Source organism: Neomonachus schauinslandi, chromosome 2, assembly GCF_002201575.2.
Source record: "Neomonachus schauinslandi chromosome 2, ASM220157v2, whole genome shotgun sequence".
Classification (NCBI taxonomy): domain Eukaryota; kingdom Metazoa; phylum Chordata; class Mammalia; order Carnivora; family Phocidae; genus Neomonachus; species Neomonachus schauinslandi.
In genome coordinates, this window is record NC_058404.1 from 1676598 (window position 1) to 1701578 (window position 24981).

At 51.1% G+C, this 24981-nt stretch overlaps 1 protein-coding gene across 1 annotated transcript in view; it reads left to right on the forward strand.

Moving 5' to 3' along the window:
• MYOM2 (myomesin 2) overlaps positions 1-24981 on the forward strand; it is an 84393-nt gene that overhangs the window by 3270 nt on the left and 56142 nt on the right. Inside the window, exons 3-12 of the mRNA XM_021694205.2 lie at positions 1267-1405; positions 1556-1713; positions 2933-3025; positions 9373-9461; positions 9541-9591; positions 11847-12011; positions 15207-15368; positions 17713-17854; positions 19879-20078; positions 20929-20982. Coding sequence (XP_021549880.1) covers positions 1267-1405; positions 1556-1713; positions 2933-3025; positions 9373-9461; positions 9541-9591; positions 11847-12011; positions 15207-15368; positions 17713-17854; positions 19879-20078; positions 20929-20982 — 1253 coding nt within the window. The remainder of the gene's footprint in view (positions 1-1266; positions 1406-1555; positions 1714-2932; positions 3026-9372; positions 9462-9540; positions 9592-11846; positions 12012-15206; positions 15369-17712; positions 17855-19878; positions 20079-20928; positions 20983-24981) is intronic.

A 24981-nucleotide genomic window follows, 5' to 3' on the forward strand; every position in this document is an offset into this window, starting at 1 on the left:
GTTAAGCGACTGCCTTCGGCTCAGGTCATGATCCTGGAGTCCCGGGATCGAGTCCCGCATCGGACTCCCCGCTCGGCGGGGAGTCTGCTTCTCCCTCTGATCTTCCCCCTCTCATGCTGTCTCCCATTCTCTCTCTCAGATAAAAAAAAAAAAAAAATCCTTAAAATAAAAACCACGGAAGCATCGGCGTGCTTTGAAGATCGCAGCATGGCCTTCTGGAGGATACAGGAGATTAGATGCTTTTCCTTCTGTCCTGGTGAAAGACGGGCCCCCGTGCGTCATGCCCAGGCTGTCCTTGGGGCTCGTCACTAAGCGTCAGTGTGTGATGGGTGACATTCTGCGGGAGAGGCCGAGGCGGGTGTGGCAGTGGGCCGGGCGGTGCTGGGCGCACAAAGACAGCACTCGGGCCAGATCGACGGCACCTCACTCTCAACTCTTACAGATCAAGAAGCTGAATTTTTTATTGAATCCCTTTTATTCTTCTGGAACACAGACTTACTTCTTACCTGCATCTGTTGATTCAGGAGGCTTTGATGCAGCCCTCCAGTCATTCAGAATCAGCAGCCTCTCCAGGAAAACAGGCGGTTCTTAAGAGTGCCATGCAGAAGAAAGCGCACGGGGAGTGGGGTTCAGGCTCTCCTTACATTGTCTGTGTTGGTATTGGCTTTAAACACATGCCAGCCCAGCAGGGCCTAAGCACTGGGTGCCAGACCCCCGGGCGGCCAAGCTCCTGGCCGTAGGGACGGGGAGACGGCGTCCTGAGAAGGTGGAGTGAGTTGCTCCGAGGTACAGACTTTACTGAGCATGTGTGAGTCGTCGTGGGGTCCAGAGGTGTAAACAAGTCCATTTTTAGGGGCCTCACACTCCCTTTGTGACTCTGCATCCCTTCCTGACGTTGTGCATTATGCGCGTCCCGGGTGCACGTCTGCTCACAGAAATCCGCGGAAGAGCACCGGCCTCTGAACCGTGTGATTGTGCGCCCCTCCCAGTAAAAGGAGGGTTGGTGCATCTTCTCCCGTAACTGTTTTATTCACGAATCATACGTCTGCCCTTCATACAACTGCTTTGTGTATGGCGCTAGCCCTCTGGTCAGACCGTACTCTTGAAAGAAAGAGATAAAATTAAGCAGAAATAGCTTTTCTGCATTCCTCTTCTTGCTCCCCACGTGAGAAAATCCTGGGGGAGAGCACGTGTGGTCTCCAGACCTTCGATGACCACTCACCCTTTCTGTGTCACGGGAGTAACGTCGCTTCTTCGCCCCGGCAGGTACCAGTCTCTGGTGGCTTCTTATGGGGAAGCCAAGCGGGAGCGTTTCCTCCGGGATCTGGCTGAGATGGAGGAAAACGTGCACCTGGCGCGCACACAGGCTCAGGACAAGCTGGACAAATACGTCATTCAGGAGATGGTAGGGGGACCTCTGGGGCTCCTTGAGAGGCGCGGGTCTGGTCGTGGGTTGTCCGCATGACATGCGTACGGCCCGTCGGCAGAGGGCCCTGCTTGCCCATGCCACGCCCCTTCCTGCAGCGCGCTGACCTGTCCTTGCTTCCCGGGGCAGGTGGAGGACAAGCTGACCGGGCACAGACACTCCTACTTGGAGCGGATGCGCCGGGCCCCCGAGATCCTGGTGCGCCTGAGGTCCCACACCGTCTGGGAGAGAATGTCTGTGAAGCTCTGCTTCACCGTGCAAGGGTTTCCCACCCCTGTGGTGCAGTGGTGAGTGTGGGCGGGCGGCCTGCCCCTGGGCCCGAGGAGGGCTGGACTGCACTCTCTCTCGAGGATCTGGGAACAGCTGGTGCCAATGTGTGGATGAAGAAGAGCCACCTGAAGGGATCGCGGGGCACACACCCCCTTCCATTGCCCACCGTGTGTGAAACTCCATGGGACATACATTTATAAACACTCACAGAATGGCCGCCATAAATGCCTTGCCGGCGCTTTTATTTTAGTGAAATCGACTCCACTGAGTTTTAGAGGAGTTTTATTTGAGAATAAGCTCCTTCAGATGATCTGAAAGGTGGGGCCACATGTGGTGCTGTGGTCGATTGCACCTGGTGATGTCCAGCATCGTCTCCAGGCCCCAGACCCTCGTGTTTCTCCATCTGTTGCATACCTATGTTTGTTGCCCCACTTGCTGGAAGTGATAATAACATTCCCCAAGTTTATAGCCTGCTGCAAAGACCATACACATTTTGCTCGTAACCTGACTGGGGCGCTCAGCCCAGGTCAGAAATTTAGTTCCAGGTTCTGTGATTGTTCGCCAGGCAGGCTGTGGAGGCAGCCACCCACCAACGCTCGGTCTCAGGGAGACGAGGTCCTGCTGTCCCGGGTGGGGCGCGGGGGCCAGCTTCCTGCAGGCAGGATCCCATAGAACTCCCCAGAGAGGCTGGCCTGGGACGCAGCTAACACTGGCAACACTCTTTTCTTTTTTTTTTTTTTTTTTTTTAAAGATTTTATTTATTTATTTGAGAGAGAGAATGAGAGAGCACATGAGAGGGGGGAGGGTCAGAGGGAGAAGCAGGCTCCCTGCCGAGCAGGGAGCCCGATGCGGGACTCGATCCCGGGACTCCAGGATCATGACCTGAGCCGAAGGCAGTCGCCTAACCAACTGAGCCACCCAGGCGCCCGGCAACACTCTTTTCTTAGGGAGTGATTTATCCTGAGTTCCTCACGAAGTCCAAGGACACCCATGGCACGCTCTGCCATAGGTTGAGGATGGCCCAGATAGACTGAATTCTGCAGGAGCTGCTCTATACTAAGCGGACAGACAGACCTGGGCCCTGGGTGACCCCTAGTTACTGCGCTGTGCCGGCCCGAGGTCCTGGGAAGTGGAGCTCACAGACGCAGGGCGATGCATCCCTAGGGGCCCTGAAGAAGGCGGGGACAAAATGCAAACTCCCCCCTGCCTTTGCAGTAACGTGTTTCCCTCGTGCAGGTATAAGAATGGTAGTTTGATCTGCCAAGCAGGAGAGCCGGGCAAGTACAGAATCGAGAGCAAGTACGGAGTGCACACGCTGGAGATCAACAGGTAAGGTGTCGGGCATGGCGGGCGCCCTGGGACACCTGCTTCAAACACTCAGTGATCCAAACACCGGAGAGACCTCACAGTTAGAAACAGGAGGTCAGGGGGCACCACGTCCATTCTATGCCATGGGACTTTGGTGGTATTTCTGACTTAAGCTGTGGGGGAAGCTTCTGGAAGCTTGCTGTCCTTGGTGTCGGACCCCCAGTAGGCAAACCTGCAGCTCTGTCCAGGCTCCCGCTCTGGGAGCAAAGAGAATGGCTGGTTTAGGGACAGACGGTGGCGTTCAGGTGCGCAGCTGACCGCGGATGCAGAAGACTCCCCACACCTGCCCAGCAGGGGGCGCATCGCGTGCCAGGTTTGGGGACCAGTCCCTAACTAAACTCAGGCTCCTCAAAGAAATACAACTTCTATCTTTTTTCATAAATTGAAAAAATGTAGAATACAGATGAGGAAAAGAAAATAAAAATCATTCATATTTCCCACAGCATCAGTATTTTGCTGTAAAGATAGCATTTCATTTTCCTTGCACGGCATGTGCACACACACACACACTTAGATTTTTTTTTTCAAAAGTGAGATTCTGCATTTCTTTTTCTGCTTCTGTGTGCACACAGTTTTTATTTCATAAGAAGATCATAACATGGTGCAATCCACCTTTTCTCACAGTATATCATGACATTTTCCCATGGCTCAGCTGTTAATCTCACAGGTAAATGGGGCTCGTTACTGCACTGTAATTAGGGACCGCAACCAGAGACCTGGGTTTGGATCCCCGATCTACCGTGTACCCTGTGACTTTGGATGGATTATTAACTCTTCCTGAATTATAATACTTTTATCTGAAAGTCATTATCAAGAGACAGATGATAAAAAATTTTATCTTTTCTGTTGGCTTAATGGGAATGATCATGAAGACCAAATATATTTTCGTATGTTATGTAAACATGTGGTGAGTGTGTGTGAGTGTGTGTGTAGTAAGTTATATCAAGTCCTTTCCAGGAAAAGATGAGGGATGCTAATATAAATGCAAAAAATCAGTAAGACATTGGGATATATAACTTTATTGATTTTATTATTACTAACTTGTAGAGCGACCACATCATAATTAGGCTCAGTTTACTTAGAGGTAAAATAATCTGCAATAAAATAATTCTCAGTAAAATGGTCCCACTGGAATAATCCCCAAGGTGACTCGGAGAAGTCACAAGTTAGTACGACAGAGCATTCATCACGGAACCTTCTCCCTGATGCATTCTTCGACCGAGGGAATTCTTTCCTTTTTTATTGAGAACTTTTATACATCGGTTCTGCTGAAGAAAAGGTTACTCTGATGTGCTCCTTCTGTGTGACCAGTGTGTGGGGCTCAGGCCCGCACACCAGAAGGGAAGTGGGGTGTGCACCCCAGGAGCATGTGGGGGCACGGATGGAAGCCACGGAGAGGAAGCATCAGGGGTTGGGACTCTGCCAGACCAGCCTCGCAGCCTTCTTGCTGAAGGCGAGCCAGACAATGGGATTCATCTGGGGAGGGGTGGTGAGGCACCTGCTCAGAGACGGGGGGATGGTCCCCCTGAGCTGACTCAGCAGGGTTCCTGCATGGGAGGACCAGGCCCAGGGCTGAGGTTCAGAGGAACCTGACCCATGTTGGTCCAGGAGAGAATTCGCCATGTCCCCGTTTCCACCCCGTGGGAGGATGGTTTTACCGCGTTTCTTTGCTTTTCTGCCTTGCACTCACTGGGTCTTCCTCTGCCTCCTGCCTGAGTTCTTCCTCCTTCTGGTTCCCAACTTCGGACTTGGGTGGGAGCCCAGGCTTGAGCCCCTCCAGGCGCTGCCCACCCGGCACTCCCAGGCTGCACCTGCGGGGGGCACCGGCCGGCCGCCAACACCAGGCTGTTCAGCCTCCCCGCTCCTCACGCGGGCGGTGGGCCGGCTGCCTCACCCATCGGACGCGGCCTTGGATGAGCCTCTGGAGGAGGCCTGCCCGGTTCCCCATCACCAGAACCAGCTCTCCACCTGCAGACTCTTCAGAACAGGTGTTAGAAGGTTGTGATTAAGATGAACATTTGTGACAAGTGGTTTCCCAGGTAAATGTGGGGCTGTTTCAAAAAGCTGAAGGGCCAGGCCTTCTGGGCCTTCTGGGGCTATTTATTGAGAACCTCCTGTGTGCCAGGCACTGGTCCAGGCGCTTGGGATACGGGACAAAACCAAGGTCCTCTTCTTTGAGGTCTTATAATCTGCCGTAAGGAGGTGAACCGTAAGCACAATAAAAAAGTGAATTATATGGTAGATCAGGAAGCCAGGGTACTGGGCATGGGGAGAGGGGAATCTGTTGGTGTGGGGGTGGGCTGGGATGTGGGGTGGAGCAGGGTGGTCAGGCCGGCCCTAACTGAGGAGACATCCTCTGGGCAAGCCTTGGGGTTGGAACACCCTGGCCCCTTGCTGTAATTCTCAGAGAATAAGGTTCTCTCCTTTGATTTCCTAAATATGTGGCTATTTGAGTAGCCAGAAAGCCACACTGTGTAGAAGGAGAACATTGCCTTCACTGTGGAGAGTGCAGAATTCAGGCTGTCTCTTCTGTACCCGGGTGAGCCGTGGCCACTTGGGGGTCCCTAGGTCAGCCCGAGTTTTCACCCAGCTCGCTTCCGAGTTAACAACTTCATTTACAAGGGAAAACCATTTCCCGTTCTCAAGTATGAAACTTTTATACTTATCCTGGGGGTAAGACCAGCTTTGAACCCAGCGCACTGACAAACCCGTGAGTCTGTCAGCTGTAAGTTTGTAAACTGAGGCCCGGGATGCCATGGTCTGTGGCTCAGCAGCCCAGGTCCCCGTCAGACACCCTTGGAGTTTGCAGAGACGGACTTGCCCAGCACTCCTATCTGCCCAGGGACCCTGTCCGCAGCTGACGAGCGAAGGGGGAGCCTGCTGTCTCCGCACAGCTCAGCTGTTCATACCAAACTGCTGAGTTGCCATCATTTGATCCGTGGCCGTTTTGAGTGCGGTGGAATGTGCTGCCGGCTCGGGAGAGAGGGAGCTCCCCCTTCGGCTGCCGGGGTGACGTTTGCCCCTATGAATACTCCCTGGCTGCTGCCTGAATTCTTCAAGTGCTTCTGACCCTTTGGTGCTGTTCGAACTTAGACTGTAATCGACACGATTTTATATGCTCATAAGATTTTCCCCGGGGACTCATAATGTGAGTCCTGTTTCTTCACATAATTTTAATGCCATGTTCATGTTTTTATGAAAGCGCGAAGGGTGACCTCGTGCGGGTTTTGTGTCCAGCACTACCCCTGCCCCCTCGCCGCGGCCAGGCTGACCTCCTGGGCACGTTAGTTTGGACTTCCATATGCAAACTCTCATTTGAGTTAAATTCCAGTAAATTCCAGTGTGGCCACGGCTTCCAGGGGAAGGACGCTGGGCCCGAATCCCCAGGACAGGTCACGGGCGATGTAAGCGTTTGTCCGATTACCCTCCTGAAAGGAGATCAGAGGGCATGACTTTCTCCCGTGCAGTTTCCTGGGGGACACCTCGAGACTTGGAGATGCACAAGTGCCCCATGGAAGTTTGTGAAGATTGAGACCTCTGTCTATCCTGGGAACCCGTCCAAACAGAACATAAAACCCTCTGCCTCCTAACCATGTGCATGCAGTTTCTCGCAGCGTGGAGGACGGGCCAGAAGCAGGCTCTGGGGGCCGGCTGCATGCTGTGGCCTTGAGGAGGAGAGAGGAATGGAGTCCTGCTGGGGCGTGGGAAGGCATATGGGTCCTCAGGTTACCTGTGCACAAGATCTTGCGTAGGGCACAGCCTCTTCAAAATCTGCATGCCCAGCCTGTCCACCCCTTGGCCTGTACTCTGTGCCGGCGCCCGGGTCCCATCCTTCCCGCAGCCAGCGCAGCTCCATCATGGGGCAACACAGGTGAGCCAGGCCCCCAGTCCAGGCAGGTATGCTTGCTGATCATCTCTGTGTGTCCCGGTGTATGTTATGCAACATAAAACACTTGCAAAGGAGAAATGCAGAAACAATGTAACAAGAGTAAACATCACAGAAGTGAGGACTCACACCTCCACACCGGCGGGCTGTGTGTCCCGTGCATCCCTGCCATGGGGCATGGGGATGCACGGGACAATTACAGGAAAGCAGGAGGTCTGCGTATTTGGGGGGCTTGCACTTCCTTACACCCCAGGGGACACCACGGGCACATCCGTTTCTGGAGAAATGCACACGCGCACATCCACACACCAAAGGACATTCCAGCTCCTAAGCGCAGGCTTCCTTCTCCCCAGCCCATCCCTCCCGCTAAGTACTACGTGCTAATCGGTCCCTTGACAGGCTTGTCAGTGCTAACGTGTTAGGTGGTTCTCCTCCATGTCTTATTCTCATCTGAAAAACCAGCTCAAGATCTCGTGGGAGGAGCTGCCGTGTGGGTGGGCCACCTTGCCCTCCCTGGGGAAGGTCTGGTTTGAAAACTCTGGGGGACAGTTTGAGAACCACTGGTATTAAATCCCACCCAGAAGGGTTTGTGGCAGAGAGATCAAGAATACAATGCCCGACTGGACAATGCCAGTGAGATCTCTATACACTCTGAGGACTCGCGGACCGTGTAGCAGTAGGAGCCGCCCCCCTCTGGGAATTGGTAGGGACACTGGCCGGGGGACAGTGTCTCGGCTCAGCAGGGTCGCCCCCTGGCCGGACCAGCCCTGCTTTCTGTGCTCTGTGGAAGTGTCGGCCGCGTCGCTCCTCCTCCTAAGACTAGTCCCTGTGTGCTTGCATTCAGGCTCCAGGTAGGAGACTTGGATCAAGCGGTTTTCACAGGTGCCATGTAGCTCTGCAGGTGGCCCGGGCCGGTGATGCTCCCGGCTGTGCCTGTGGGATGCCCGGCTCTCCCTCTTCTTACCTGTCGTGATATAGCCCGTGGGGTGTTGGCTGGAGGGAAAGGTGTGCGGCTAATCCCAGAAGAAGGATAGCTTTGTGTTTACAGAATGCATTGATGAAAATATAATGGTTTCATTGTTTAGAAGAAATCACACAAGCGCAATGCTTCAGGGTAAGGAAGAGAAGTAATCATGCCTTCTGCGTAGACCCCCTGCCCCAGCCGCCCCTGACGGTCTGTGTGCCTGAGGGTGCACGTGCTGGCACGGAACGGTAATGCTCCGAAGCCTCCTCTCCCCGTTACTGGAGACACTATGTGCTTTTTGGTCAAAGGAAATATCTTCAGCTCCAAGTGGAATAGGGAAGAAAGTCAAGTTACTAACCATCCCCTAAGAACGGGTTTGTCTCTGGGGCATTGGCTCCTTGACGCATTTTAAAAGAAAGCCTGGAGTCAACTTTTTCTTTTTTTTTTTTTTATCTTTTGTGTGGGATTTTGTGTGTAATTTCTCTCCCCGGATTAATATCACGGTCCTGATGCCCACTTCTTGGACAGGTGGCGGAAGCTGCCGGAAGGAGCGCAGCTCCTGGATTTACGTGCACCTTGTTTACCCAACTTCTTCAAGTGTCAGCGTTCTTACCACGTTAATACATAATCGTGTGTGTTTTCGAGGGCGCTGGAGGCTATTACACAGGATACGTTAAAGTAAAAGTAACCAGCAGAGCGTCTGGTATTTTGTAAAAAAGCTCAGCAGATGCCAGATCCTCCTCCTTACATCCCTGGTCCCGGTGACACTTTCTGGTGGGAACATAGGTCACAGCCAAGAAAATAAGCTTCAGCTTTTGTAAGATCGATCTGGGGGGGAGGGGTTGCAGAGGAGCTCCACCCTGGAGGGACTGGGGTCTGGTCGTTGCTGGGTCATTGTTGTTTCTGGGGTGGACATGCATCCTCCCTGTGACTCCTTAATGATGGCTGCCTCAGGCAGGTCTGGTTCAGACACCAGAACACCCTGGGGTGGCTGCTTCATATCTGGGTGATCTTTTGGGGTTTGGGGATAATCTCCCATACACACGGGAATCACTGGTAGGGAGGGAGGTGGAGTGGATTTTCCTGGAGGTTGAGGCCCGTGGAGCCTTCCCACTGGCAAGATAAAGCCATGAATTCTACCCACGTAGAAAAATGGAACCAGCAGGGAGGAGAGACTTCCCCTTGAGGATGAGACAGGCTTTTCAGAAATGTCCGTCCATACGGTTTCCCCCAAAGACAAAGGCCAACCGTAGTCTGGAGCCAGACCTTGCCGCGTCTATAATTAATACCTTGTTCCGAGGATGGAACTGGCATTGTTCTTCAACAAATCACTCATGAACAAAGGATCCAGATCACACAAGTGGCTTTCGAAGAATGCTAGTGTTTGAGTCTGGGTCACTGGCTTCCGGAGCAGTCCCACGGTGCATTTAGGACACTGCCTTGCTTTCTCTCTCCAAGGGCAAACTTTGACGATACAGCAACCTACTCGGCCGTGGCCACGAACGGGTATGGGCAGGTGTCGACCAACGCCGCCGTGGTGGTGAGAAGTGAGTCGTCCTCCGGGGGTGGGGGGCACGCCTCACGCCTCCTGCGTCTGTCCGTGCCCTTCACCCGGTTCTCTTGCAGGGTTCCACGGAGACGAGGAGCCGTTCCACTCGGTGGGACTCCCGATTGGATGTAAGTCAATGGTTTTCCTTTGTGTGCATAAAAATGTGTAGTGACGTAGCATGTGATTACAAAAAGAGTATTTCTAAGGGTCGAATCTTTTTTTAAATCATATTTCAAAAGACTCTCCCAAGTCTTCCCTGGTGGTGTTAGTCCGCAGATAGTCTGTTCCTGTGTCATTCTGTGGCCAGGTGGAATTTTAAGACGCTGGTGAAATTGGGAGACGTTCCATTTTGAATTGGGCGGAAAAACGCGAATCCAAATTCTTGACCCGAATGCAGGCTCCTGTCATAGTGTCCTGACCCCCAGGCCGAATCTCCGTGCCTGTTTAGAGCAAGCAGCCGCGTAGATCAGGGCGAGGATGTGAGGCGGTGTTTGCTCCGAGGCCGGCTGCGACCTGCCTGGAGAGGGCTGGCCGTTCCTGTTGCTGAGGGGTGTGATGCGTCCCTAGCGTGTGTGTCTTGTCCCCGCTGGCTTGTACCCCCCGCTAAAGCGTTCCTTCTCCGCACTTGGGAGTGTGCGTGCAGGGCCGCCTGCTCCATGGTGCTGGGGAGCCCACCCGCCCGTGCTCTGCTCCCGGGGTGACCTGCAGTGGCCCTGCAATGGGGCGAGTCGGTGTCCCTCTGAGCCGGCAGGCGGGGACACCGGGCTGACCCGAGGCCGCTGGGCGCCGAGAAGGCAGCCATGCCCGTATCTTCTCTAGGACCAGGACTTGGTAGACCCACGTACTGTGGCTTTTTAATGGTTTGGGAATGAGGTTCAGGATTGACCTGCCCTTCCCAAAGAGTAACCGTGTGCCCCCACAGCAGCTTTGGTTGTGTCATAATTTGGGGTCTAGACGTTACAGGTCAAGTGTGGGTGAGGGAAGACCCGATCGAAGCAGCGCCCGAGGGGAAAGCCTTCTGGCAGCCGCTACACACCTGTGTGTCCTTGGCTTTTGGTCATGTCTGCGTCAGTTGTGCGGGATTGTCCTGCGTCCAGCGCTTGGGGGTCGTGCAGGAGCACGGACGGGCGAGCAGGACGAGGTCAGGGCCCCCCGGGGGAGGGGCAGGGCGACCTGAGGATGTGTGTGTCGGTGCCCCCCCCGAATCCACGGATGATGCAGGGTCTGCTGGGAGGACGGCCCTGGCGTGCCGAGGAAGCTGGCGGGGAGCTCAGAAGCCCTCCCCGGGTCCCTCTCCTGTTACAATTCTGTCTAAATAAAAACTTGCAACATAATAGATGCCCATGTATTCACCATTGTATTCAACACATGTGAATATTCCGCCATTTTTTTTCAATTGCTCCTTAAAAACCAAAGTCCAATTGGCATCACACAGAACTAACCATTTCAGATGTACACTTCGGTGACCCCTGGTTATTTTTAGGCGCTAAGGGCATCGGGAGGTGATGAAACTCCACCCTCCCTCCTCCTTCCTCCCGCCCCTCCCCCACATCCTCCTGGGAAGAAACCATCCTCTGGAAGTTCCCAGCCATTTAGCAAGATCTCCCCTGCGTGCACCTGTTTTAAATCATGAATTTTTTGTATGTTTGTTTGGCAAATTTACTGTGCATTTTCTTCTGAAATGTACCCCCCCCACTAAACATTATATTTTTGAGATTTAATTTTGCTACCCCTGGATGTAGTTAATTCGTTTTGTGCCGATCAATATACCACGGTGTGTTCTGAAGACCAGAACGCTGTTGGCTCAGAGCCGAGGTGACTTTCCCAAAGCCCCACAGGCTGGGGCATTTGGTCTACGCTGCGTGGCTCAGCTTCCACGTGGCCTCCCTCTGCCTCTGCATCCTCTGGCCCGGAGGACGAGCTGCATCTCCATGACGGGTCTTCCGATTCCTCGGGAGGGGCTCAGTCAACTCAGCTGCTACCACATGCTCTGTAGCCTGGGGGCTCAGACCACAGGCATCTACTTCTCACAACTGGGGAGAAGTCAGAGGTCATGGTGGCCCGAGTGGGGGGGCCCTCCTCCTGGTGTGCGGGCGGCACCTTCTCGCCGCATCCGCACACAGAGTAGAGAGCCCGGGTCTCCTCATGGAGCCCACCGTCATGACCTCCTGCTAAACCTCATCACCTTCCAGAGACCCCACCTCCTAATACCTTCTTGCTGGGGCCGAGGGCTTTGACGTGTGAATTTGGGGGACACGCGTTTATCCCCCAGTGCAGCTGTCTGGAGGGCACAGATGCGTGTGGTCGTGGGGAAATAGCGCGCCTGCTGCGCGGGCACCAGCCTGCCCCTCCCGCTGTAACCGTGTCCCCCTCATCTGCGCAGTGCCCCCTTCATCCGTGATTCCGTACATGCACTTCGACGTCCAGTTTTTGGAGAAGTTTGGGGTCACCTTCAGGAGAGAAGGCGAGACTGTTACTCTCAAGTGCACACTGCTGGTAACACCAGAGCTGAAGAGGGTGCAGCCGCGTGCCGAGTGGTACAGAGACGGTGAGTACTGGGCAGGCACGGCCGCCCCAGCCGGGGACGCTCCTTGGGGCGCGCCGCACCGCTGCACGCACCCTTGGCGTCACCGGGGGTGAGAGTGAACGGGAAGCTTGAGTGGTGCTTTGGCATTCGTGCCCACCACGGTGATGGCCACAGGCAGCACGGCAAGCAGAGAGACTGGGAGCTGGGAGCCTGCCGTGCACCTTGACCTTCACCCCGGGTCAGGGAGAGGTTAACAGGGATGCCCGAATTTAGATGAGTCATAGGAGATTTTTGTATAGCTTCACAAGAAGGGTCTTTCTGTGGTTAAACAGAACAAGAGAGGTGTCTGTATCTGCCTGGTCTTCCTTGGCTGAAACCACCGCTCACACTGATTAGAGGCCGTGGAGTACTGGGCTCTGTTCTCAGTGTGACGCTTTCCTTGCATCCGGTCTGTGAGAGAGGGATGGTGTTGTAGGTCCCTGTGACGGGGGGCCTCCCCCGGGGGCGGGCTGGTGCAGACTCCCCGCTCCTCTCCCACCTGCGCCCTTCTGTGGGGCTGTGCTCACAGCCCTGTGCGTGTGGACGGCGCTTCCCTCTTCTTCTCTGGCCGGGGGGCTCCTGAAGGAAACTGGCCTTCTGTGCAACCCGCGAGACTGTCCTGCTTATATTTACTTGGGACCTAACACAGTTCAGAAGATGACAAAGAAACACACACCAGCCTGCCCAGCAGGTATTTATAATCCAGCCGGGGGAAAATAGAATTACAAAGCAATGTCCTTTTAAAGTGTGAGCAATGTCCCAGAACAGGGTGTGACGATTTGCTAAAGACACGGCACTGACCGTGTGTGCTGACAACGTGCAGCCCAGCGAGGGGGAGAGACTCTTTGTGGTGACAGAGGAGATTTAATTTGCCCTCTGCAGTTCTAATTTAAGACATAAGATCTGACCGAAGCTCCAAAATTCTCATTTACCCTTTCTGGAGAGAATGGAATAGATTCGAGGAGAGTTTTCATCGGATCCCCAGCGGACAGTGATGTCCATTTTGGAGTGTTTCCTAGTGACTAGAAAGTCCTGGATTCCCGGGGACGTGGCCACGACAGGTGTGCGAGAACACATGTGCTCAGAGCCGCCAACAAGCATCTTCCCCACGTCTACTGGATCCTTGCGGAAGTTAGGGGGCTTAGCTGAGCCAGGTGCCCCACGTCCACGGTCATGCTCAGACCTTCACGGGCCCTGGGATTCAAGTGGAGACCAGCAGAGACCATTCTCTGTGGCTTATTTGTACACATTAAACTGTAAGGAGGTTTTTTTGTTGTTGTTTTTCCCTCTTTAAAATTAATGTGCTTTGAGGCACCGGGTGACGGTACACCCCCAGCTGATGTCAGTCCGAGGAATATCACCGTCTGTCAGGCATGGCAGGTGCGCTGTGCAAACAGGACATGTGGAATTGGGGCCCCGATTTAAGATAGATTAGGACTCAAATCTAATCAGAGAGGAAAACCAGGGTCACTTATGATAAAACCCAGGACCACCATTGCGTGTAATTTGCACTTGAGGCCCATTTGGCAAGCCACGAGATGGTTATGGAGCCAGTGATGGGGTGGGCCTCTGCTCAGGGAACGGGCTTCTGGCTAGACCTGCCCTCAGACCGAGCCCGAATTCAGCAGACGGCCCAAGGCTCACATTAGACACGTGCTGCCCATTTCCTATGAACATCCAGGTGAGTAACTGGGCAGCTTGAACATCAGACTGACTTCCCATGCTTGTGGGGGCTGGGGGCCCAAGACCCAGGTGCCGGCAGACTCCCCTCCCGGCTTGTAGCCTGGGGAGCCTTCCCTCTCTGCTCCAAATTAATGACTTCATCATCCTGCCCCCCCTTCCTGCCTGGAGAATTACATTTTAAAATTGTATGTTGCATTACATCACATTATAATATATTTTTATTGCACTTACCTGTGTATCAGGTCCTGTGCTAATTCCTCTGGGAAAGAGAGAAAAATTGATAAAACACCTTAAAATATCTATTTTTCTGACACTTCCGACACTTTCTATTCACAGTGCTGCTGAGTGGGCTTAGCCCCTTAGGCACCATGAAGGAAAAGTTAATACTCTGTGCCCCAGAGTACTTTGTGGGGCAGAGTACTCCTGAGCCTGCCAGCGAGTTTGAGACATTAAAAATATAAATATAAACAAAGCTCCTTTTTCTTATACGCATGTGGTTTTTATTGCAGAAAACCCCAAATTATAATTTCATTCACCAAAAATCACTCTTAACCACTCGGCTGTGGAATATATCTCTGTGTCTGTGCGTATATGTTAAAACAGGGAAGATACCTTCACTTGGAAGTGTCCTTCGTGTCACAAGACGCCACACCCATGTCTCCACGACAGCAATTATTCTGAGACACTGTTCGCTGGAGGGTCCTGTGCCCCATTACGCAGGGGTCCGTATTTGCCCCGGGTCTCGGTGTTGGAGTCGGTTTATTTTTTTCCCGTTAGGAACAATTCTCAAATGAAGTCACCGTCACGCACCTGTTCACCACCTCGGGGCCCGTTCTCAGAATGTGTGTTGGGCGCCCAGACAGCGTGCCTGCCTGAAGGCTTTCGGCTCACGTTCCCGCTTGTGCATGTGGCCGCGCTCCCGCGGCAGGAGGCGGCCGGCGTCTCTCTGCCCTTTCCAAGCATGGATGTCACCGCGGGTGGTGGTTGCCCGACGAGGAGGGGGGCAGGGGTCGCTCCTCTTTCGTCTGCTGCTTCCTTGGTTTCCCCCGTTGGATGTTTCTTCCCCAGGCTTGTCCTCTTGTACAGCTGCAAGACGGTCTGTTGCCGCTTCCGTAGTTTATTGCTAAGGCACATGGCGGAGGGCTTTCGTTCCACGAAACCTGGCGGTGGACGCGGTGAGACACCGTGGGGCGTGCCGGGGGCAGACGGCTGGGCCCCGGTCCACCGCCATCCCCACAGGCCGACACACGCTGTCTCTGTCCCTCCCGACACTGACCTTGGTCCTGCCCTGCAGATGCCTCTTGCCTCACCATCGGCCACTGTGTGTGTGCTCCTTGTGTAAAACACGGCTGTCCAATCGCTACGAGGCTGAGGCTTCCTTCCTCCGTGTCAGGCTCGAAAGCCCTGCCCCCCACACCAGGGCACCTTGTCCACTTTTATAGTCCGATTTCCTTGATGGTTTCTGAAGCAGTTCTGCACTGAACGCTCTTTCAGATGTGCTAGTGAAGGAGTCCAAGTGGACCAAGATGTTCTTCGGAGAAGGCCAGGCCTCCCTGTCCTTCAGCCACCTGAACAAGGACGACGAGGGCCTGTACACCCTGAGGATTGTGTCCAGAGGGGGCATCAGCGAGCACAGCGCCTTCATGTTTGTCCGAGGTACGTGGCCTCAGGTGCGCAGGCAGCATGGCGAGGGCGCGAGCGCGGGGGGACGGGACCCCAGACGAGGATGGAGCAGGTGCACGTGCGGGGCGGCTCGCTGCGCTCCTTGGAAACCTCCTGATGGTGGCGTTGGTGTTCCTGTCCTGTGTGCACATCAGCTTGTGTCTGATCATCAGCCCATGATGTAAGGAGATGGAATCAGGAGAGGAGCAGAATCCTAACTTTTGTCTCTCTGTTGATAAATTGGTAAAATGTGTAAAACGACTTCTAAGCATGAACACACCTCTGCTGCTAATTCTCGGGAAAATTCAACAGTAGAGAGGGGTCCCGAGTAGGGAACGCTGGTTAGGGACACCTGCTTATGCCCCAGGCTTGCTTATGAGACGAGACCACGATGCTGCAGCTGCTGTTACCACCACCACCACCGACCTCAGCGCGCGTGCGTTCAAGGCGCCAGCGTGGTGGCTGGCTGCCCCAAGAGCCTCACGCGCAGCAGCCCGCGTGCGGCCTGTTTACTCCTCAGGTCTTCCCGTTGGGGCTGCGTGACCGCCTTATGGAAAGGAGACCTCCCCCACATGACTTATGGCAAGGAGAACTGGGCCCATGATAAGCAGTAGTGTTAGCCGTTGGGCACGTTATATATGGGCACATGCACATTTCATACCTACGCTGTAGGAAGTGGACACGTGGATCCGTGAACTGGATAAAATTATGTCTATCCCGTGTAGACGATGCACACGGAAGTCCATACACACACACACGTGTATCTGCATGTACAGAGACACATACAGGCCTGTGCATATAGAGTCTGAAGTTCTTACACTGATCCCGTAAGCCAGTGCCCTAATTCTCTGTCTCAAATGCTGATGTGGAGGCTCAGAGGGGGCTTCTCCAGGGTGGAGCAACTGGGGGTCAGCTGTCTGGGCCCACAGCTGGAGCCTTCTCTTGCACACTCACAGCCCCCAGGCTTTTCTGGGCCCCTGGTGGAGCCCTGCCCCGCAGCGACTCCCAGACCCCCTGCGGTGTCTGGCTTAGGGACCCCTCCTCCCCAGGGCCCAGCTGAGCCACCCTGAAGATCCCTTGGTTCTAGTTGGCGGGCACTGCTGTCCTGAGCCTGTGGCCCCCGAGGGGGGCTGCCCTCCGTTCTGACAGCCCGCCCAGCCTTGCCCACCCCTTGCTCGCTGATTCCTGCACCTTTATGCCTCCCACCAACTCCAGGTTACGTGGGCCTGGAATAACCCTATCAGCATATTATTCTTGCCAAACTGCAACTGTTGGATCAGAGCATAAAAGAAGGGCTGTATCATCAGGGAATACTATAACTTAAAAAAAAAGGGAACACATGTAAAATAAAGCCACTCGCCCGCCCCACCCCCACGAGACAACACAAACTTGCAGGGCTGGGATTTTAGACCCTTCTACAAAGTTTTACCGTCTTTATTAGGTTGGCATTGAAGTGTACCTTCCATTCTCTGTGTATGCCTTCTGGCAAGACGTTCCACCCCATAAAAAGGCAATAAATACAACATAGCCGAGATTGCCTTGCTTATTCAGCACTGGCAGCAGGAAGAAAATAACGCACTTAGGGGGGGGTTTAACTGTCCTGATTACTTTCTGAGGGCTCTGAATGTGAAAGAAAATATCTGGCTCAATGTCAAGGAATCCTTAGCTTTTAGTATGCTGAGGAGAATCGAACAAGACGGTACAACATTCAGAGTTACCCAGTAAGGAAGGGCAGACTGCAGATAAGGAAACTGAAGGTTTGCTGTGTCCACTTTCTGACTAGCCCTGCTGGCCTTCAGTGCCCCTGTACCGAGCATCTGAAAACCAAATGTACCTGCGGTGTGCTCACCAACGGGTTAGGAAAGTTTCAGTGCAGCAGGGGCCCAAACATTTGCTCACCACTTGCAGAAAAGAAAAATTTTGTGTCCTCAATCTTGTAAGGACTTTGAGAGATAGAAGCGTCTAAGGTAATATTTCTCACGCATTAAAAAGGCCATATTATTATCATTATTTCTTCGGTCAGTTTTTGATGTGACATTATGTGACAACCCGCCATCAAGAGAAGGTGACCTTCAATTTTAGAATCAATTATGAAAAATCATAGACTTGAGTACTTTATAGAGAATAGAGCATTTTTGACTTTAAAAACTCATAAATATGTTTATATTTCTTGTCACCAAGCGATCATAGTCAAAAAATAGTCAAGTCATTTAGACGTGAGGATTAAACAGGGAGTGGACTCGAATCGGGGAGACCGAAGTGTGAGTTTGAAGAATCGGGCAACAGGCTTTCCAGCGCCCCTCCCCCACATGACTTTTCTTCCCTCCCCCGATGGCAGACGCTGACCCGCTGGTCACTGGGGCTCCGGGCGCGCCCATGGACCTTCAGTGCCACGATGCAAACCGCGATTATGTCATTGTGACTTGGAAGCCGCCCAACACCACCACCGAGAGCCCCGTCATCGGCTATTTCATTGATCGGTGAGTGCCCACTGCCTTCTTCCAGGGCTGGAAACGTCCCTGAAACTGATGTTGGCACGGACAACGTCTTTGGAAATTTCTCTAAACTCAAGTTCATGACACTGTTCTTGGTCGGATCAGGTATTTCACTCTCTGGTTATTTAGCGCTCCTGACTGAGTAAGTGGAACATGGAGGGGTTAAACGAGTAGGTAGATTTCTGTGTGTTGTAATTGTTTGCCTGTTCAACACCCCATATTGAATCCCCTCCAACTTTTCCAGGCAGACTGAACCCCGGTTCTGGGTTCTGGGGAGAGTTCAGTCCTGCTTCTCCATCTAGGGGAGGAGAAAACAGGCAATATGGAAATGTAGCTGGGAAGAATGCCAGCCCATTCGTACCCAGGTTTCATTCTTCCTTTCCATTAAACTATGCTTTCTTATTGCTTCCAAGCAAAAAAATATTGCCATTTCAAAGGAAAAAATGTTGGAATTTACCTTTGAGTTAATCACTTAAATGTGGGTCATCATTAAACTCACTGGAGTCTTAATTCTTTCACGTTCCTTTACTTGGTATGGTGCTCAGGGCCTGGGAAGGAAACCAAGCAGAGCCAGTGAATTTATTGGAAGTGCAGTTTCTGCCCCAATTACACACTTCAATCACCGAGAGAAATTGCAGTCCAAGAAAATGAATTCAGAAGTAACACAACAGGGTCTAAGGAGGGTGGCTCTGGGGAGGAATTTTAGATGTTGTATGTATAACACACAGTAAAATAAGATGTTTACTTCAGAAAAATCATTCAAGTCTGGTTGTTTTTTTGGCATTAGGTTGGTTAAATTCCCTTTTCCATACCAACAAAGCTACTTGTTTAGGTAAAACATTCACCATCGGGATAATATTTGGAAATGTTAAGGTCAGATTTGTGGAGTGCATTGGTCAGAGTTTCCCTTGAATTAAAACACAGAAAAACAAAATAAAGCGATTTTCTCTTTTCCTGTGACATTTGAACATTTTTTCAGCCATTTGACAAAAACCACTTCACAGCCCTTCTCAGCTAATGATTCACCCCTGCCCTCTTTCATTAAAATGGATGAACACACAGAACCTTCAGGCCGGGGGAGGAGCCTCCCACCCTGCAGCAGCCAGCTGGGGGGTAAGCTGAGGCGCGCCCCCGCCAGACTCTCAGTTTTGACCGTGTTCTGGCCATAACAGGTTAGCACACGTGGGTCACAGAACTTGCATTAAAATTCTGGATTGTTCGGAGAAAGAGAGCTGGTTCTTTCTAAAGCACATACACAGCCCTGGCTCGAACAGCTCCGAAAGATGATATTTCTGAACCTGCTATGCTCTCCTGGGGATTTGACATGACATTTTGGTGCTGAAATTTCTCAACCTGTGAAAAATGGAAGGTACTCTCTGCATTTTCAGGTGGCTGGTCAGGACTTAATGTTTTCAAAAGACTTCCAAATTCCACATGTGATGTGCTCGGAAGGCACATCTCACTGACTTTGGAACAGACTGAGCCAACATTCTGGAGAGATTTCACTCCCCGAGGCTCAGTACAGGGGGTGCATGTGGGGGACCAGTGGTGAGGGCCATTTGGTTCCCTACGCCCTGGCATTGGGCATGCGGGGGAGCTTAGTGCACCCGCTGATTCTGCCATGTAAGTTGGAAAAAGGACTGTCAAGGATACGTCTCCCGTGACTTTTGGAGGAGATTTTGCCTAAATGTGGTTGAAGGCAGGAACTGATCTTCAAGCTCTAAATTATAAAGCTTATAAATAAATAAATAGATATACTTTACATTTCCTAAATAGCTCTGTCTTTTACGTTTGTTTATACTTCTGCTTATGTAAATCTAGTACAGTAACAGTATTGATTTCTACAGTGTAAGGAAATTTCCTGTTATAGTTGACCTATGTGTATTTATTAGACCGATATATTTGGTATTCTCTGCTCGTTTTTTTTTTTTTTTGCATGTAGTTTTTTTATTTATTTCGTTTGCAAACATGCATGTGGGTCTTTGTTCTCTGCTCATTTTTATCTGAAGATGTGAAGTGGGAACAGACAACTGGGTTCAGTGCAATGATACTCCTGTGAAAATCTGCAAATACCCCGTGACCGGACTCTTTGAAGGAAGGTCGTACATCTTCCGTGTGAGGGCGGTCAACAGCGCGGGCATTAGCAGGCCTTCCAGAGTGTCTGAGGCCGTGGCTGCCCTTGACCCTGTTGACCTCAAGAGATTACAAGGTAAGTTGTGCAGATGTCAAGCCGCCGCGGTGCCTTGGAAACTTGGGGCTGTTTTCTATGATTTGTTCTTTCTCTTCCGCACTCGGCTGCATATGAGTCTTAAGGGTGCCTTCGTGGGCTGAGCGTGGTGCGGTGACATTTTATGGTGTCCGTATGTCCACCAGTGTCACTTTACGAGTGGGTGCGGCCAGGCTCCCGTATATAGTCCGACACCAACCACACCACCTTTCTTTTTTTTTTTTTAAAGATTTATTTATTTGACAGAGAGAGACACAGCGAGAGCAGGAACACAAGCAGGGGGAGCGGGAGAGGGAGAAGCAGGCTTCCCTCGGAGCAGGGAGCCCGATGCAGGGCTCGATCCCAGGACTCTGGGACCATGACCTGAGCCGAAGGCAGACGCTTAACGACTGAACCACCCAGGCGCCCCCACACCACCTTTCTAATGCTCTTCACTGCAATCCAGTCAGATTGGTTCAGAATTAGAATTTTCTTGATGATATAATTTCAACACATGGTAAGACTCCGAAGGCTTTGAAACCAAGCCGCTTTATTTCCGAATGGTAATTTCACATGACACAGATTCCTGAAAGGGATTGGGCCCTCAGTTATGGTGTGAAGTGAGCCCCTACATTTTCCTTACCTGCATGGTCTTTTGAACCCAGCACAAAGATCTGAGAAGCACTAAATATGAAGACTGCTTCAAAATATCAACTCGGATTACTTTAGAGTTGTGGGTGTGTTGTAATCATAATGCAGAGGGGATTTGGATCTCGTAACGAGTTAGGGAAACTGGGGCTTTCTGGAGGAAACCTTGGGATGCCAAATTCATCATCTACCTTTCTCTCTGCAGCGGTCCATTTGGAGGGGGATAAAGAAATCGTAATCTACCAGGATGAACCCGAAGGTGAGTGGCCCTTCAGCACCACGGCCCCGCTGCATGTGCCGTAGGGATTCAGGCTGGTGGTCAGAGACCAGAGTCACCGACAGACAGCAAACATCCAGCTGGTGGGTATAGTCTAAATGTGTAAACACTGAAGCCGTAGATCAAGTCTGTGAGTGTGTGGCCTGTAGAAGTTAGAAAACAGGAACGAGGCAGATTGAGGGAGAAGGTTAGGATCCAGGGTCCTCCCGGGTGGTTTTATCGCTTCCATATGGGTTCTGGGTTCTCCTGGGGCCTCGCAGAGAAGATCAAATTGAACCCGAGCCTTTGTCACTGGCTGAGGCTGGGCCCTTTCTCTTACACTCTGTGAGTGGAGGACTGTTTCAGTTTTTCTTTTTAAGCAAAAATTTTATCTCTAAGCATTTTAGCCGAAATGGACTGAGTTCTTCCTGTCAGTATCCTTGGCCTGACAGTTTGCATTTCCCTCATTTATATTGGATTTTATGAACACTTCTCTTCGATATTCCTTTCAGAGATAGCTAGGAGGATCGATTTATTAAGGAGGGGAACCTGGCAGTAATAATCAGAAATCCAAAGATTTTAAACAGACTTATAATGAGAGTTCATAGAGGACAATGAACAAGTTACAAATGAAGAAACATGAATTTGGAGATGTCTTTTGAAGCTCTCCTTTAAAATTGCTGCAGTCCTAAAAATATATATATTATATGTATTAAATATATATATTTATATATATGTAAATTTAAAAAGTTGCTGCAGTCCCAAGCACTATTTCCCTAGATAGCTGCAGACCCAAGAGTTCATTGGTCGATTTTCATACTTGCCCCCAGGTGGTCTCCAGACATTGGATCTTCTGCACCTATAATGGTTTTTCTCTAGTATCTCGAGAACACATAATTCCCAGAGGGACACCCCACAGTGATGTGTAAAGTCTTAGTTAAGACCTCCACTTCCAGACATACTTAGAAATTGGGGAAGATGCCCAGTAAATAAGTAACAGAAGGAAAATAATTCAGGAAAGGTTGACTTTCTATGACTTCTAAATAACGGATTGAAATGTGGCTATTTGAACACATAAAATCTGGCTCCTACTTAAGAGGAAGCCGTGTTCTTGTAGCAGGCCTTTACCTGGCCTGGGTAAAACGTGCGTTTTTGACATGAGAGAGGGAAGGGAAGTTCTGTTCGTTACCTCCAGGGGGTAGATGGGATCAGCGAGGAGGGAACCTTCTGAGCTCTCCTACGTGGGCATGTAGGCGTTCAAATAAACCTACCCCCAACGAGGAGGCAAGATCTGCATTATGTAATGGTCACTGTGCCAAGCAGTGGGAGCATGAAACAGTACAATCGAGCTTCCCGCGGCAGGAACTGTGCTCTTCCGGGGAGAAGAGCCATCTCTCCATACATAGATAGAGATGTGCTGGGCTATAAATAGCCAACTATGAAGTACCCAATCCAGAACTAACACATTGTAACAGACTTAGCTTTCCAATCGATAAAATGGAAGTTTGGTTTATAGACACAGTAGATCTTCTTTCCGACTGGAATAGAGTCACAGATACCATTTGTCATCTTTCTTCCTACATTTCCTTTCCATTAAAAAATTTTTTTTTATTTATTTTATTTTTTAATTTAAATTCAATTAATTAATATAGAGTGTATTATAGTTTCAAGGGTAGAGGTCAGTGATTCATCAGTTGCATACAACACCCAGTGCTCATTCCATCACGTGCCCTCTGTAATGTCCATCACCCAGTGACCCCATCCCCCCCCACCTCCCCTCCAGCAACCCTCAGTTTGTTTCCTATGCTTAAGAGTCTTAATGGTTTCTTATGAGAAGGCAGGTTTTCTGGCTCCCTGGGGCCCATGGCTTCATTTTGTTTGACGCATTCTCGAATGCGGGCAACATTCCTGAGGCTCTGCTCTTGGAGCTGGGCATACGGGGCAGAGACTAGGACCCTCAGCTGGAAGGCTGTCCGGCTGGGACACTGAGCCTTACGGGGCTCCCACTCTTTGGGATGAGGCTTTGCATGCCTCAGACGGGCGGTTCCCATGATCTGGTGCAGACCCGGGAAGAAGCATAAGCTCCTGTGACTGGCTTTAAGGTCTGCAAAGTTCATGAGTTTACTTTACTCTATTTATTTATTTTAAATTTTATTTTATTATGTTGTGTTAGTCACCATGCAGTACATCATTAGTTTTTGATGTGGTGTTCAATGATTCACGAGGCACGTATAACACCCAGTGCTTATCACAACACGTGCCCTCCTTAATGCCCATCACCCACTTACCCCATCCCCCCACCACCCTCCCCTCTAGAACCCTCAGTTTGTTTCCCAGAGTCCATAGTCTCTCATGGTTCATCTCTCCCTCTGATTTCCCCTCCTTCATTTTTCCCTTCCTTCTCCTAATGTCCTCCATGCTATTCCTTATGTTCCACAAATAAGTGAAACCATATGATAATTGACTTTCTCTGCTTGACTTATTTCACTTAGCATCATCTCCTCCAGTCCCATCCATGCTGATGTAAAAGTTGGGTATTCATCTTTTCTGATGGCTGAGTAATATTCCTTTGTATATATGGACCACATCTTCTTTATCCATTCATCTGTTGAAGGGCATCTCGGCTCTTTCCACAGTTTGGCTATTGCGGACATTGCTGCTATGAACACTGGGGTGCATATGGCCCTTCTTTTCACTACATCTGTGTCTTTGGGGTAAATACCCAGGAGTGCAATTGCTGGATCAAATGGTAGCTCTGTTTTCAACTTTTTGAGGAACCTCCATACTGTTTTCCAGAGTGGCTGCACCAGCTTGCGTTCCCACCAACAGTGTAGGAGGGTTCCCCTTTCTCCGCATCCCTGCCAACATCTGTTGTTTCCTGACTTGTTAATTTTAGCCATTCTGACTGGTATGAGGTGGTATCTCATTGTGGTTTTGACTTGTATTTCCCTGATGGCTAGTGATGTTGAGCATTTTTGCATGTATCTGTTAGCCATAGCAAATGCCTTTTCTAATTAAAAAAAAATCCTTAGAGAAAGAGATTTCCTGATGCTTTCAAGCAACCCATTTCTGGGTTCAAGCATGTGCTGTTAGGAGGTTCTTCCTGTTGCTACCCTTACTCTTTTCCTCACAGAGGCCCGTCTGTTTCCTTTAGTGCTGTGTTAGCTAGAAAAGAACTGGTAAATGCCATTACGTCTTAATGAAAAAGGAACTCTCCTTGGTTGGTTAAAAAAAATCACTCCTCTGCTATTTTATGTTTTTTTTTTTTTTGCTCAGTTTTTCTAATCAGTTTAATCTTTATGTCTTCCTCAAAGGTTTTAATTACTGTCAGTGCTCTTCTCTTCATATCATCCAACTTTTCCAGCCGTTCTTGCGTTGGTCCCTTGAGAAGTGCACAGTGTGTTCTGGAGAAGGCCAGAGCGGGCTTCCACAGACCACAGCCAGGCAGGGTTCCTTCTGCTAATTCCACATCTGGGTGCTCAGGGCACTGTGGCTTTGAGCCGCTGCCTTAAAGGAATCGTGTGCTCCGACCAGTGTGGTGCTCATTACATGTGTGCATTCTCTCGAGCTCTGTCATCTTGGGGATTCTGAAAATTCCAAATACAGTTCGTGCTTCAGTGACTTAGAGAAGAACCTCCTGGCAGCCTGTGGAGGTTGTGGTCTCCTTGGGTGGATAGAACAAAAGGCAGGATTTGCAATCGGGGGACGGAGGCCTGGGCCCCTGTCCCACCACCCCATAGCCAGGGATCCTGGGAAAGCTTGCGGCTTTCTGAGCCCCATCTTCGCCCCGTATGGATGTGACTCGTGAGAGCGGGGCTGCAGAGACACGTTATGCTAGCAAAACAGAGGCTCCAGCAGCGCCCGTCACTCAGCAGCACCTGATCCGGGCGGAGTACCCCGGGCGATGCATGTGAGCTGCCTCTCGTGTTGGCTTTCTTTTCTTTCTTTTCTTTTCTCTTTCTTTCTTTCTTTCTTTCTTTCTTTCTTTCTTTCTTTCTTTCT